The following is a 17,168-nucleotide window of genomic DNA, read 5'->3' on the forward strand; positions in this document are numbered from 1 at the left end:
TGGGAATGTTGTTGTTCCATCATATGCATGAACTAAAGACAGATAGAGGCTACTAACCATATTCAAATTGCATGATTCATCTAACCAATCTCTCTTTTTGTTGAAAGTTCCCAACAAACGCAGTTCATCACCATCCTAATTTCCTGGTTATCAATTAAATCTAGGGATGCACCCATATGAAAATGTTGGCCCATATCGATAAGCGATATTAACATTTCTGTCATGGCTGATATCGATATGATTTGTATAAATGAAAAGAATGTCTATGATAATCGAATTTTGCACATACTATCTTTGTACATACTGTAGTGAAACAAAGTTAGCTCACAATCCTGTGCTGCGTCATAACATTATCCAAACAAACTGTGTGGCCAAATAATTAAGAAAGAAAATGCACAACGGCAGCTAGACACATAATCATCGGTCCAGTCTTGGTCATTGGACTGATGTAATCTATAAAAGAAAAAGTCACTATCACCAGCCGATATATGTTTGCAAATGCATATCTGCCCATCAGACCGATACCGATATGGTCACCAATATATTGTGCATCCCTAATGAAATCACTGTACTGAGTCACATATTAGATCAGCATAATAATCTGGTCTGTTCTTGACATTCTCTAAATACAGCTATGTTTATTATATTCAGTTATTCTTACCGATGCTTCCAGAAGAAGGTTACAATTTTATAATACAAGAATGCTGCACGATTTCTTTGAAAAATGCTGTTTGGTAAACTTTCCAATCCTTGAGGTCAGATATGAACATGGAAACCTTTGAAAAATTCCTGGTAAAACCAAAGAAGGCAGTGGCTAAAGGTTCGAGAGGCTTGTGATCCGAAGGTCGCTGGTTTCATAACCGGACCAGCAGGGAATGAATGAATAACACTCCTTCCTCAACAACAATATCTCAGTCTTCTAGAAAATTCAATGAATGGTTGCATTTCTATAGCGCTTCTCTACTACTACTACTCAAAGTGCTTTATAATGGAATGACTGCATACATTTTTTCCAGTGTAGGTGGCCCCAGTGGGATTTGAACCCCTAACCCTGGCAGTGTTGGTGCCATGCTCACGCACTCTACCCATTGAGTTCTTACATCAATGTGGCCAAATTAGTATATTTTACATGAATATGTACATATTTCTACATGTGTTTTATATGACATTATATTCCATAATTGTGTTCCATGCCTTACAACACATTTAATTTATGCTCCTGACATATTACATACTTTATAAAAATCCACAATCCCAAGTGTATGATATGACTTATAATGAGGAAATGAATTAATGGCACACTCCCCTTCCTCAACAACTACCACAGAGGTGCCCTTGAGCAAGGCACTGAACCCCCAACTGCTGCAGCGGAGCTGCTCAGTGGCCAACAGTAGAAGCCAGTGGTTTTACTGGTGTTTGTGTAGAACCCACCCTCCCCCAGGTCATTGTTCTAAATGGGAATGTGTTCTTGGTCAGCTTGCCTGGTTTAAATAAGGGTTGAAGAAAATGATTGTAATAATATATGTATTAGTTGGTTAGTAGTTCCAATCGTTTTTATATGGCACAGGAGCCTCTGAACGCCACACTGCTTCCCCAGGAACAGTGCTTTCTTCTCAATACGGGGTCATCTGCCAGAAGTTATTGGGGACCCCTGCATAGTCTGATGGAGCTCTGTAAAGATATTGGCAGTTGATTCATGTTGCCTGTAGGGGGCAGTAATGTCTTCTTGTTGTAACTACACCATAGGATTTTTCTACCTTGATCTTCGGGAAGCATGTCCAATATCCTGATCGAGGTTAATTCAAAGACGGATAGGACCTTTTTCAGAATGCCATGCAGGCTAAACATTAATTAAAGAAGGAAGTGGTTCACTTTACTACACAATAGTAGTAGATCTTTTTATATTATTTCTGTTATTCCCTGTGGCCTGAGACCAAAAGCAGCTTTCCAATCAATAAAGTAGTATTGAACCACTCCATCGTCCATACTGTATGGAGTTGCATGATTTGAGGTAACATGAAAAAGGCTGCTGGTACTGTACTAATTCTGTTTGACTTTTTACAACTAATTAAATGTGGTCCTTGATTAATGAGTTAATGATTGTAAGGGTGGATCGCATGCATCATGCAGAAGGACTTCTTGCAATCTGACCAGATATTTGTCTTTTTCATAAATTCAGTAGGGAAGAGAAGATCCATAAATAATGCCTAATCGACTAACAAAGTCTCGATCAACTGATTAATCAACAAAGAAGGGACAGCCCTGAAGCCCAAACCTAAAACAGCCTTTAGGTTAAATACAGTAGCTGTCCTGCTTACTTTAAAAGGAGGTCCATAGTGAAGGAGGCTGTCCTGAAAGAAATCCAAGGCACTCTGATTGTAAGTTTAATTAAACATGGATAACGACTCACGTCATCAGGAAACAATGGAGACAGGTGACCAATTTAAAACTCCTATCATGGTCATCAGGTCATGTGACAAGGTCACAAGTAAGTACTGCCCCTAAAAGCACATAAGACACAACAGTGAAAAAACACATAAAACCTGGGCGCCCAGCTAGATCACACAAATACTATAACAAACACACTTGTGATGTCAGAGAGGTAAGTGTAACGGGGAAGCCCGTGGGTATGTCCACAGTCACGGAAACAGGTGTGTTGACGAGTGACTGTGGCAGTGCGGGCTGGTAAATTAAACTCACTTCCCCATAACAGGGTTAACAGACGCATAGGTACGGTAGTTAGGAGTGAATTCACTTCTTAGTGCAGCGGCCTGTGTCGTCGGACGCGGGAGCCCCCTGTTCGACTCCCCCTCTGGACATTCTCATTTAACATCAAACACAACGCAGACCCAGTATGATCCGTCACAGTGGTGCCCAGTGACCCGGATGTCCTGAGGGGTGTGAGTTTAGGGAGGTGAGTGTAACGGGGAAGCCCGTGGGTATGTCCACAGTCACGGAAACAGGTGTGTTGACGAGTGACTGGCAGTGCGGGCTGGTAAATTAAACTCACTTCCCCATAACAGGGTTAACAGACGCATAGGTACGGTAGTTAGGAGTGAATTCACTTCTTAGTGCAGTGGCCTGTGTCGTCACCCGCGGACGTGTGAGCCCCCTGTTCGACTCCCCCTCTGGACATTCTCATTTAACATCAACACAACGCAGACCAGTATGATCCGTCACCGTCAGTCACTATGCAATCAATACAAAAGAGTCACTCACTATACAGTCAATAGAGTATAGGTTGAATACAGTCCATGGTAACATTAGTGGAGGTAATTAATGATAATGACCCTCTGAAATACCTGTAAAAGAAATAGGCCAAAGCACATAATTAAGCCGTGCACAAACAGAATGATGTAGCATCACAGTAAAGTGTAGTGACACAATATTCCTCATCAAACAAAGTTTCTAAAACTCACAGGGAAGTTATAGAAAGGGGGAGAAGTCCATTTCCTCGTTTAGGAAGTGGCCTTGAAGGTGTCTGTCCAAAAAGTCTCCTGTTGAAGGAGACATTTGAGTCTGTCATCACCCCTTGCATTTTTTGGGTTGACCTCAATGGCCATGACTTTCAAAGAGTCGGTTTGAGTGGCCGTGTAATGCTGTGCCATGGGATAGTTGTGTTCAGCCAAAATGTCCTTTGACTAAAAACATCCACAGATGTGTTGTCTCTGATGATGTTGTTGCATTGCTTGCAAGAGCCACATCCGAATGTTCTGGTGGATTTTGGGAACCAAGTAGTGGGTTTTGTGGGGGTGGGGGGGGGGGGGGGGGGTAGGTGACTCCTCACCAGGCTGTCTTTGAGTGTTGGTGCCCTTCTGTACGACAAAGCTGGAGGCTCTGGGAAACACTGAGAAAGCTGGAGGCTCTGGGAAACACTGAGAAAGCTGGAGGCTCTGGGAAACACTGAAAGCTGGAGGCTCTGGGAAACACTGAGAAAGCTGGAGGCTCTGGGAAACACTGAAAGCTGGAGGCTCTGGGAAACACTGAGAAAGCTGGAGGCTCTGGGAAACACTGAGAAAGCTGGAGGCTGGGGGAAACACTGAAAGCTGGAGGCTCTGGGAAACACTGAGAAAGCTGGAGGCTCTGGGAAACACTGAGAAAGCTGGAGGCTCAGGGAAACACTGAGAAAGCTGGAGGCTGGGGGAAACACTGAGAAAGCTGGATGCTCGGGGAAACACTGAGAAAGCTGGAGGCTCTGGGAAACGCTGAGAAAGCTGGAGGCTCTGGGAAACACTGAGAAAGCTGGAGGCTCTGGGAAACGCTGAGAAAGCTGGAGGCTCGGGAAACACTGAGAAAGCTGGAGGCTCTGGGAAACACTGAGAAAGCTGGAGGCTCGGGGAAACACTGAGAAAGCTGGAGGCTCGGGAAACACTGAGAAAGCTGGAGGCTCTGGGAAACACTGAGAAAGCTGGAGGCTCGGGGAAACACTGAGAAAGCTGGAGGCTCGGGGAAACTGAGAAAGCTGGAGGCTCGGGGAAACTGAGAAAGATGGAGGCTCGGGGAAACACTGAGAAAGCTGGAGGCTCGGGGAAACTGAGAAAGCTGGATGCTCGGGGAAACTGAGAAAGATGGAGGCTCGGGGAAACACTGAGAAAGCTGGAGGCTCTGGGAAACACTGAGAAAGCTGGAGGCTCGGGGAAACACTGAGAAAGCTGGAGGCTCGGGGAAACACTGAGAAAGCTGGAGGCTCGGGGAAACACTGAGAAAGCTGGAGGCTCGGGGAAACACTGAGAAAGCTGGAGGCTCGGGGAAACACTGAGAAAGCTGGATGCTCGGGAAACACTGAGAAAGCTGGAAGCTTGGGGAAACACTGAGCGAAGGGTGGGGTCACTGAGCAGTTTTTGTGATGATGTGTCTGATATCATAGGCCATGTTGCTCCGTATACTGTGTGATTCTAGGAGGTTGTTGTTCACCTGGTTTCTTGTTTAGAAGGTGATTCCTATCTGGATTTGGCTCTAGTAACGGCTTGATTGAGAACCTTTTTGTTGTAGCACGTCTGTTCAAATCTGTGGTACAAATCAATGTCTTTGGCTTGGTGTTCAAAATCCTTCTTAGTGTCACAGATCCTTCTGAGCCTCTGAAACTGTCCATATGGTACATTTGATATAAGGCTCTTCGGGGTGGAGGCTATCTGCCCCTTAGGATGATGTTCCTATCACTGTTTTCCCTGTAAATCAATGTATGCAAATGTCCCTGTTGATCAACAGTTTCTCAGGTGCTGAAAGTGTATCTCTGTATTACTGTATTCTAAATTGAGCCTTTGGGTAAATTCACTGTCAATTCCATTAAATGTGGGAGGGAGTGGATTTTTTGTGAAATTCAAAGAATATTTGTTATAAAGTATCTTATATCCTATAAAGAAATTATTGAGAATGTAAATGATATCTATATGTAAGTGAATTGTATTTTCTTTCTTAAGTGAACCCAAATGTGCTTATAGTTCCAGATAATTAGTGAATGAATACACACACAATAAACACCTATTAAACAGGCACATGCAGACTTAAAGATGCTGTAAGTGGTATTAAAAAGATAATTTTTTTTTTTAAGTAGTTCTACATTCTGACATAGAGTGTTTGGTCAGTAACATGGGTCTCCGCTCTGTAGTAGACATGAAATAAATCTTCTGGTATCCCATTCCATTTGATCCAATCGGGAGAGAGAACCCTATATCTTTACTTATTTTAAGAAAGCTTGCCAAGCCAAATTTGCTTACTGCACTGGCAGATTATTTTAAGGCACACATTTGCTTAAGACTCGTTTTTATTTCTTAATTTTGTAAAGTGGAAACATGATACCAAGAAATATATCTGTTTACTGCAGAGCGGAGGGACTGGGAGACCCACATTACTGACCAAACACTCTATGTCAGTGATGGCTGTTGGAATGTAGAGCTTTTATTTTAACATGTAAACCACTTTAAAAAAATTAAAGTAGAGGCGGCTGAGTGGCGCAGTGGGCAAGGCGCTCGCCACTAACGCAGGATATGCTGGTATCGAGCCCAGCTCTCTGCGTTGCTTCCGGCTTGGCCGGTCGTCATACTAACACCCTGACATCTTTTAAATCAGCCCTCAAAACTCACCTTTTCAATCTTGCTTTTGACCTCTAATTCTGTCGGTGTTATTTTATTTTATTTTATTTTTGTCATGTATTATTTTTGTTCTGTTTTTTTGTTTTGCCATAGTTTGTCTCTCCTGCCCATGTAAAGCGTCTTTGAGCACCTGGAAAAGCGCTATATAAAATAGATGTATTATTATTATTATTATTAACACAATTGGCAGTGTTAGAGGGTGGGAAAGCCGGTGGGTGGGGATTGGACGTTGTGGACAGCGACTCCTACAGGTCGGTTGGGTGACGCCTGTACAGCAGAAACAGGAAGCATCGGGGGCAGCGTGAGCCTCCCACGCGTTACTCCTCGCCACTGAGAGTTCGAGCTGTGGTGAAAAGATGCGACAGGCTGCCTCCTCGTGTACCGGAGGGGACACGTGATGCAAGGCTTCTATCCTCACTACAGCCGACCAGTGGGAGGCATAGTCTAGCAACGTTCAAGACAGGGGAGGGGAGAATTGGAATCACGAAATTGGGATGGGAGAAAAATAGAAAAATAAGGAGAAAAAGTGGATAAAAAAAAAAAAAAAAAAAATGTAAGTAAATACCACGTAATCAGCACAGAGAAGTAATTTCTCTGTGACCTGTATGTGTTGTCCCTTGTATTATTTGTATGTGTTGTTCCTTGATCAATTAATCACAGTTGACTCCACTTAAATGTTGACTCACTTACTGACTTGCAGAAATGTGGCTTGGGTTGGTTCTATGTTCTTGGGTGGTTATTATGTGAGTGTGTGCTTGACTGATGTACTGCGCTCAAACTCATTCATGAAATGTTCTTACACACTATAGGAGTTTTTTGTAGCCCTCAATTTAGTCCTTGTCCCCGACATCTATTGTGTAGCTACTTCTCCTCTTCTAACCGGTGATCACCCAGGCTCGCAAAGATGTTCACGTTACAAGGGGTGCACAATAGATGTCAGCAGCAAGGAGTTACAAATAGCGCTATCAGGCTCTGCTTCCAGTCTGTTAAGACTAGATTGAGGGCTAAATAACTCCCTATAGTGTGTAAGAACAAATCTGTGCGTAAGAACATTTCATGAATGAGGTCTCTGGGAGGCGAGGAAAGATTGATGGCCTCCATAAAAGTGCCTTGGCCACGTTAAACATGCCTAGCATGTCTGCAGTGCTGTCAGAGGCCTGGGGGACTGCAGCCTATCATTGGACAACAGGCACGTGGGAAGAAATTGTTTCACTTTGTTTCAGATTTGACTGGCAATGACAGAGAAGACCAGGGGGCTCTAGAGAACCTCGGTCTCAGGGTAGCAGCGTATTAAAATGTTAATTAAAGTTAAGTGTGCCTTGATGAAAGTGAGCCTGGGACTTGAGGTAGAATAATGACCATGCCAATTTGATAACGCACGCTTCTCAGTTCTCATTTTCATTCAGATCAGAGACAGGTTCTGGGTATCCTGTTCAAAAGCTTTAATCCAATAAAAACCTTCTTACCATAGCTGCAAGGGAGAGACATATCTGAACCCCAAATGACCTCCCCAAAGCTTGCTATGGCACCAGCTAATGGGGATCCGTAATAAAAATCAATCAAATCAATCAAAGCACACAGGCAATTAAATAACTAAGGATTGGTGCCATGACTTGCCTGATTAATGCACAATGAAATGTTTCAGTCCCATGGGAAATCTCTCAGCACGTTGAGGTCTCTATGGTGACTTGGAAGACTTTACACAAGAAGCATGTTTTCCAAGACACTGGTGTTATGAAAATATATAGAAAGAAGCAGCAACAGCTCAGCATCCTCTTGTAACGTCGTGACATTACATCCTCTCTCTCTCTCTCTCTCTCTCCCTCCCTCCCTCCCTCCCTCCCTCCCTCCCTCCCTCCCTCCCTCCCTCCCTCCCTCCCTCCCTCCAATGGCGGCGAGGGGACAACATGGCTCCACCGGTGCTCACTGCTCAGAATGAGTTGGCCGCAGCAGCTGTAGTAAATCAAAGTGGCGGGTGATACAGTAATTGTGGAGCAACCCTTAACATTGAGAGCCACTTTGTTAGGACTCTTTTCAGACTGGGAATTACATTTATTTTAATACAAAAATCCATAAATATGTCTACTAGCCTTTCTAGGTGAGGATGAGTATTGTATATAGGTACAGTATGCAGACTCCATGGCTTGTAATAAAAGCAACAAATTCCTCTCTCACTCCTCTGGACTGTCTGATAAACATGTCTATTGAACATAATTGATCAGGCACATTAAAACACCACTAACGGTCACGTTGTATAGACAATGGACTGAATTATACGCCATAATAAATAAGTAAGAGAGGGGCATCGCATCGGGCATCAGAACATTCTTCTCTGTACTTCAAAGGAGAATGAGCCCAGGAGGAGCGGGGCACGGCACAGAGACGGCGTTCCGACGTCTGAGGAGAGGACCTGCGCTCCCCCTTTGATATAAATGAATACATTTTTTATCTGAGTGCATAGCACATGGGGGCTGCATAAGTATGAGGAAAGGAGCCAGGAGCATGGCAGAGAGAGAGAGAGAGAGAGCTCATGGTTGTCACTATGGAAATGCAGAGCATGCATGAATAAGGTCACAGTTTGAGATGCATGCCTCTGTGCCAACAATCTTCATTCTGTAGAGAATGAGAGAGGAGTACGTACGTCCCTCATTATCGTCGTGTGGTTCATAAATCCCTCTCTAAGACATCTCCCATCACAGTATAATAATCTCTTCCTCTCAATGACTTGCCTACTACTACTACTACTACTACTACTACTACTACTACTACTACCTCGGATGCACAACGTGACACATGTGCAACACGCGCAACACACACGCACACACACACACACACACACACACACACACACACACACACGAATGAATGAATGAATGAATGAATGAATGAATGAATGAATGAATGAATGAATGAATGAATGAATGAATGAATACTTTATTTAACAGATTGCAGAATGGGTACAATACAGTATGGCTCAATACACACAATTGTTAAGGGGATGCAGACCAGAGAAAGACGTTTGTCTTGTTTACATCAGGGTCCCCCATTTTCAATTCATAGTGACATTTATGACATACACAACATACATGACATTTATGGCATAGGGACATACATGACATACAGGTTTTTAGTACTGTTACATTTGTGACATATACTATATGCAAATATACAGTACTGTTACCCATAGATCCTGACAGAGTATACATATGATGGGGAGGGGACTGTACATTAGAAGGGGGTGGGTGGGTGGGAGAGAAATATACATATAGTGGGGAGAGAATATATACACTGACCTTTGGGAAGTATTTTGACATGTACATGGGTACCTTAGTCGTATAGTGTATCTTGTAGACCAGGCCCATTGCAAGTTGCTGTACTCTGTCATCTACCCTAAGCCATCCTAGGTTGTCAAAGTGGGCAGGGGTGAGGTGGATTCTAGGGGTAAGGTCAAGTAGAAGTCTGACCAGTTTGTTTTGTGATGTTTGTAATCTTGTTTTTAGCGCCTTTGAGGTGCTTTGGTACCATGAGGTGCAAGCATAGTCGTAGTACCCTTGAATGAGTGCTCCTGCCAGAGTCTTCAGGGTATTCTTGTTTACCAGAGAGGAGATCCGGTACAAGAATCTAGTTCGTTGGTTGACTTTTTTTATTACCTTGTGTAGCAGGGTGGATTATCCCTGCTTCGTGGGAACGGCTGCTGACAGTCACAAGGTAGCTGGACACAGTAGAGCTCCGTCTGACTGCACCCTCGTCTTTGGGCCTTGGAGCGTCGACTGGAGGCTGGTAGTGTGAGTGGATGGGGCCCGGGATTTACCAACCTGGTCTGGTACTCTGGTCTTCCTTCCCTGCAGCAGGGCGGCCAGCAGTACTCCCCAACACGCTCCCCACTTCCCCAATTGCTCCTGAGATCCTCCCACACCTGGTGACTGAATTGTAAATAAATACCCTGGGTCCCCCCCGCAAGCAGTACCCTCCCTTACGGACCCTAGAAACCTTACAATGAAAAGGGAAAGGTGGAATAGAAATGAGTTAATTATGTCAACGTTACCCACACCAAAAGAGTTGTTCAATGGCTCATGTATCGACACACACACAGAGCTCCCATCCAATACTTTAATGTTATTTATACTGTCAGTACAATGGCTTATTCCTAGTGACCAATTGGACTGAAGTCCCACTATAGTTTTGTTGGTAACTCCATACCTCCTAAACACGTATATTATACACCCACCTCGGGGTTAATATCAGGGATAATATACTTTAATGTATTTGACTCATCGCCCACGTCTGGGTCTTCACCCTGGATAATACCTTCAAAAAGGCTTTAATTATACGGAAGGAATAGTACCTCCAAAAGGCGTTATCTATACTAGACCAGGTCTGTAACTTCCCCACAGGGAAAGGGTTAATTGGATGGGAAAATATTATTAAGCACACATGTTATCACACTCAAAGAAAAGGAAAGAAAGCAACAAGTGGGCCCACAAAATACCAAACAAAAGTCCTATCTTAATGCCGGCATATATTGTTTGGGGTTCCCCTATTAGTAGTAGCAACGTTAACTTCGCTCGCAGGCTGCACCACACTGTATACTGTATAATAGCTCTGGAGCATCAATGCCCATTTGTACTCATCCGAAATGGCCGCCTGGCCACGCCACTGTTGTCCGGAAGGCAAGATGGCGTCGAACGCTCTCGGTGGGGATACTAGCAGGCGGGGCTGGAGCAGAGAGGCAGTGCTGGCGGAGAGCGTGTGCTGGCCGATGACGACCTCTGCTGGTCGGGAAGAACTCCCGTGTACTGCAGGCAGCCAGGTGCAGGTCTGGTCGTAGGCTGGCGTAGCAGACTGGTTGCAGGCAGCCGGAGCAGACTGGTTGTAGGGCTGGTGCTGGGACGACACGCGCATCTAGCTTGCCTCACTCACACTGCAGCTAAACTCTGGGTCCCAAACAGCCCTTCTGCTAGACGAGATATATCATAACGCAGGGTGCTCCTAAACACCGTTCCTCTTCACGCCACGCTGGCGGGACGCCTCACTAGAGGAAATAACTTTAACTTAAGCCCAACTCGGCTATACCGTTCGTATTCTAGAATAACTCGTGGTATATCACTAGGGATATTCAGGGAGAAACATGCAAGGCTCCACTACGAGTACATTCATAGGATAACCCGTAATATACTCCTGTTCAATACGGGGCTCTCCAGACATGACCGCTCCGGTCCAAGTTCACTGTCGAAGAGGCTGGTTCCTCGCACTTCCGTCTCAGTTGGCTTGCTTCCTTCTCCGTCGCTCTCGTACGCTCTCTGCTTGCCACCGCGCCCCCTGCTGGTACCGCCTACTAGCTCCACAGGGAAAAGGATTGTAGAATAGAATCCAGTAATGCCGTTTATAATCCATATTTCGGTCGGTGGAAGAAGGAGGGACTCGCATCATTGTTCGTGAGAATATCAATGATGTCTTTGTGCACAAAGAGGAAGTAGAAGGTTACGTTAGCACTTCTGAATAATAGAAGAATATTAAGGATGCTACACTTGGATGCCATTTTGTCACAGGAAAGATTTGCCTCTAGGATGGAACCCAGGTAGGTAATTTCATCTTTCCTTGTGACAATATTGTCACCCACTGTAGGCCTACCTGAGAAGCCGTCGGTCTTGCTGAGTTTGTTATTTGAACCGAAGAGAATGGACTCTGTTTTGCCCATGTGTAATGATAGTTTGTTATCAGCGAGCCAGGTGCAGATTCTGCCGAGTTCAGAGCTGAGGGTTTTTTCAACCTGTAACTTGTTCTTGTCAGAGACCAGCAGGGCTGCGTTGTCCGCGTCGCGAACAAGAACAAGTTGCAGTCACAAGCTGACGACATGTCATTTGCATAAATTAGGAACAGTAGCTGTCCTATATGCTTCCTTGTGGAACACCACAGCTCACTGTGAGGGGGGGGGGGGGGGGGTAGAGTACCGTTTACCTCCACCATCTGTTCTCTCCCCTCAAGGTAGGATTGCATCCAGCTCACTGATAAACTATCAAAACCAATTGCTTTTAGCTTGTCAATCAGAATGGAGTGATTGACAGTGTCGAAGGCCTTTTGTAGGTCCAGCATGACCATGCCGCAGTATTTGCCCGCGTCCACCTCTTGTTTGATGTGGTCGTTCAAATAGAGAAGGCATGTGTCAGTGGAGTGGGATGTTCTGAAGCCAGATTGGAATTCGTAGATTAGATTTTGTTCCGCCAGGTACTTTTCGACCTGTTCGTAGACTATTTTCTCCATGACTTTCGAGATGGAGGTAAGAATAGAAACAGGGCGGTAGTTGCCTGGGTCTAATTTGCTGCCCTTTTTGTGCAGAGGGGTCACTCGCAATTTTGAAGTCTTTGGGTACGTGTCCTTGTTTTATGGAGAGGTTTATTATGTGTGTGATGACTGGGGTGATGGCGGCTGCTGAGTCTCTGAGGAATTTGGAGGGGATGTTGTCATGGCCAGTGGCCTTGACACCAGTGGCGTCCTTTCAGTAAAAGGCAAGGTATGGCGAGGAGGGGGAGGGGGAGGGGGTTGAAGGGGGGGTTTCCCCCCCTTGGTGGATTTTTTTTGTCAAATCAGTTGTGCAATAGTCACTTTTGGTGAGTTGTTTCTATACAATTCAATTATATGACATTTAGGTATGACACAGGACTACACAAGCATTTTTAGTATAGAAATGTGTCAACAGACTAAAGCAGGGAACCACAATATTTTGCATACGAATTATGCAGAATGTAATATCATAACTGTCTATTACTTTTCTTGCAATTGAGCCAATTTTCCTTAGGTACGGTTTTGAGGTGTGTGTTCAACAGAATGTAGTATCAAAAACACATTCACAAAAAGTATGGGTTACTGAATGCTGAACTGCACTATTATAATCACTAAGCCATTGTAAGACCTTACCTGTGTCCCTGTATCACTTGTCTCTGCTGCCCTTTGATTAAAAAACGTCCCTATGTCCATTTTCCTTTTTTTTGGGCATATTTCATTTAGTCACAGTAAAAGTCACCTAGTAAAAGTGAGATAATTGACAATGTCAAAACATGCTAGGGCTGTACCGAATAGTTCGAAGCTTCGTTCATAATGTTGACATTCGAATTCTAAATCAACATAAAAAATTATAATTTTTATTTTTTTTTATTTTACATTTTAATTTGCCAAGGTATGGCGAGTGACATACCTTGCCATACCAGAACGACGCCCCATCACACACACCATTATGAGCAGAATTTCGCGCAGTTCCATACAATTCCATAGCATCTTCATTCAAATGATGTAAAATGATAAAATCATTGTATAAACGAAATAACTATACGTCATTACTATAGCCTACTTATTTAGAGTTTCATTATTCGCATGCATGTACACTGTATTTTTCCTGCGCATGCGAGAAAAAAAGCAAAAGGATACTAAATATCACACAACACGATTTTCATGCAAATTGTATCCATTCTCATTTTTTTCCGCCTGGGATTTTCGACGTAACTACTACGGGGGATGTGGCACGCCCATTGACAAATCAGGTGTGTCTTTGTGAAACAAACCCCGCCCCTTTATACCGTATATGGTCATTGTGTGGAAAGTTGATTGACAGCAGGCAGCGGGCAGCAGGCAGCCCAGACATGGCGGAGGATACAGTGTAACTGGCGGATCGGCGACAGAGTTCCGATAGTTTTGGTAGCAGTTGAGTCGCCATAGTGCGCAGTAAATGCTACACTGGCCGAGGGGGAAATGCATTCGGACAAAGCGTCCTCGCAAGGAAAGCAAACAGGGACTGAATCGCTACATACAAGTACGATGGGAAAACGTATCGCTGTGTTTAGTGCAGTCAACAGCCTTGGGCAACAAATATGGCTTCTTGTGCCTTTTTCTATTCGCTATAACAATTGATCTCCCACGCAGTCTAATGTCATCATGGTTGCTCTGCCGAAGTTCTGCGAGCCACACGGTAAGTTAGTTCTTCAATAATCGAGTGGTGGTTTTGAAACGGAAGGATATATATATCATCCTGCTCCACCTGACCATCAAGTTAGCTCGGAAGCTACGGAACTACTACCGCGAACAGCAGCCATGGAGCCAAAGCACAAAGAGTTGCTCGACCAGTGCCACCAGAACTTACTGGAGTCCATCACCGACGCGGACCGACTCGTGGAGTTGCTGATCACTTCTGGCACCTTGAGCCAACTCGATCGGTTCGAATTGGAGCAGAACTGTTCGTCCAGCGCGGAGAAAGTGGACCACCTTTTGAAGATGCTGATGAACAAGGAGAGCGACCATTTCCCAGACCTGTGTGTGGCCCTGGAGAAGGCATACCCTGACCTGTACTCTGCACTCTTTCTTGCCAACAACGGACCCGTGGACCACTCTTCTGGTAAGTGTAGACCTCCATTAGGACACCATCAACCCTACTTTGATTGAACGGAATCCTAATTGAGTGGCCCCCCAAAGCCACCACAAACCTCTTTCATGGAGCTCAAGCTGGGTGGTCCTGGTCACCACCAGCACAAGTAACTAGGGCTAGCTGGGGGACCCTGATGTAAACAAGACAAACTTCTTTCTCTGGTCTGCATCCCCTTAACAATTGTGTGTATTGAGCTGTACTGTATTGTACCCATTCTGCAATCTGTTAATAAAGTTTTCAATCAATCAAACAATCAATCAGCTAACACAGGCACACATGCACTGAGCTGCAGGGCCATGTATCTACATCATTACCTCATAAAAAGTGTGTGGACATAATGACTAGCCTACTCGATACCCCATGTATTGGGTGTCGGACCGAACTGCAGAGTTTACATCTTTCTTACCCAACTGGGGTCTAATTTTTTAACTTTAATTGTGTGCACGATTGTGTGTTTACAGTGTGCAGAAATGATGCATTGCCACACAGTGCATGCTACTACAACAAGTACATGTTCATGAGGATTTGTAGGCCTTGTTGTGGTCATCATCACTAGGTACATTATCTCTCTCACCTCTTTTGGCAGCTGACATTCTTTGCTCCAGTAACATGAATTAGTCTGCAAATGACAGAAATCATGCACCGTGATCAGAGTTGATTTGTCTTTTTACTCACAGGGATCCGCCTCCTAGGCTACTGAACCGTAATCTCATGCATTTGTGTTTTATTTCCACCAGTGTAGATGGGATGCAGCCAATATTATTATTTATTTTTCCACAGAAAAATAAATGATCAGGGGGTTAAAAAAAAATGTCTCTGTGCCTAACGGCAAACCTAATTTGTTATCAATGGCATCATATGGTTATGGTACATTTGATAGCCTGACTACTTGTTTCCATGACAACGGGCTTGCCACTGACGTGCGGGTCCATATCCAGCTCTGTGTGTATAACACAACATACCCCATGCCGCCTGCTTTATACAGGCCTGTCCATAACATGGCCCCACTCAGTCTCCCTCGTTCCACAGAGAGCTAAAGTTCTGCTGTCATTCCATTTAGAAAGCCTTTTCTCTTATGTCTGCATGATGCAATAAGCCTATAATTACGGCGCAGGCCTATTGTAGTTATTTGATTTGTGCTCGGGCTGCATGGTAATAGCCTGCACTTGAGTGGTTTTGGCTGCCGTGTTGTTGTTACGCAGAGACAAAGGGCAACCCGAGTTTCCAAGTCTTGTCTAGTTTTGCCTGTTTTGCTCCATCGGAATGACTGAAGCCCGGTGGCTTCCTTTGCAACCAGCGTCATGTTGCCCCAAGGGCCTGAATGCAGGACGAGCCTTGAGATCTAAAAGCAGGGAGGAGACGTTGAGTTAGTGTTGTTGTGCTGCAACAAGACACATTTCGGGTTGAAGAAGCAATCCAGGCTCTCTTGACGATTCACATTTTGAGACGGCTGAAGTTGCACTTTTAAAAAGTTCAGGCCAATGCCTCCTATACTTGTGTTTTTAATTCCGAGCTGCAAACAAGTCTGTGATCCGTAGCTTTACAGCAGAGCTGGAACTGGCAGTGCCTCTGCCTCCTGCCAGCAGGGAGAGGACTTAGCAGCCAGGTAATGCTGAGTTGGTGTCCTATACTGTCCTGGTGCTCTGCTGCTGACTGGATTGCTAATGCTGTGCCTTGAGCTTTATCACTTTCTCCCGTATTGAACGTTGCTCTTTTGCAGAAGCGCCCACTCAGCCTCGCCACTCTGACACGTGTGACGTGTCGATATACGCGTCACTAGCCTGCCGAGCGTGTGTTCCTGGCCCTTCGTTGTGTTACTTGGACCCGGAGGTGATGATGAGTGGCGTGCCGTTGAGTGTTCTGTATTCGGGGTGGAGTGCCTGTAGTATGGAGTCAGTCTGGCTATTCGGTCTGTGGTTATTCAGCAGAGGATTAGACCCAGCTCCCCTCTCCCTGGTGTAAGCTCTTCCTGCGAGACACGTATTATCATGCCTCCACAGCCCTCTGTGTATTAACCGCCGTGCTCTTTGGTTGCCTCTGACTTGACTTGAGCGGTGTGTGTGTGTGTTTTGAATATGCTTTTTCATTATCTTTAGCGCAGTGATTCGGCTGACGCGATTACTGCGTTTTAACTGTGCCATTGGAAAACCGAAGACGAGCCCCTCGCTGTGCACCTGGAGGGAGGGAGAGAGAGAGAGAGAGAGAGATCATAATTGTGTCCCCATGTGTCTGTGAAAGACTGGAGAGAGTGTGAGAGAGGGCATAGGAGCGTGTGATGATCTCGTCTGATAGCAATCTGCTCCCAAAGTCGCCCACTCCTGCTGTCTCCTCCGGCCAGCTGAGCTTCTCTCTCTCTATACAACACGCACATGGACAGTGTTGTATCCTCACCACAGACACACCCTTTCCACTAAAAAGGTACTAAAAATACAAACACGCTCCGGTACAGCCGTGGTAGGAGGAGCAAAGGCTGTTGAGAAAGCACAACCTTGGTTGGTTGGTTATTTCTACATTGTTGTTTTCTCCCCACCAACCCTCCCAATAATAGGCCTATGTCTGCTGGGGAGAACACACAGACAATCCCATATGAATTATTTAGTTAGTATGCATGATCGGCATACCTGGAACAGACAAGTTTTATTACTGAACTGTTGAAACGGGAT

The 17,168-nt window shown here is 44.9% G+C and overlaps 1 protein-coding gene across 1 annotated transcript in view; it reads left to right on the forward strand.

Moving 5' to 3' along the window:
- Nucleotides 1-13,747: 13,747 nt before the first annotated feature.
- Nucleotides 13,748-17,168, forward strand: part of dlg5a (discs, large homolog 5a) — a 148,764-nt gene continuing 145,343 nt past the window's right edge. The window contains exon 1 of the mRNA XM_084321008.1: nt 13,748-14,475. Within this exon, the coding sequence (XP_084177134.1) occupies nt 14,175-14,475 (301 nt within the window). The 5' untranslated portion in view covers nt 13,748-14,174. The remainder of the gene's footprint in view (nt 14,476-17,168) is intronic.

Source organism: Notolepis coatsorum, assembly GCF_963971535.1.
Source record: "Notolepis coatsorum genome assembly, chromosome: 9".
Classification (NCBI taxonomy): domain Eukaryota; kingdom Metazoa; phylum Chordata; class Actinopteri; order Aulopiformes; family Paralepididae; genus Notolepis; species Notolepis coatsorum.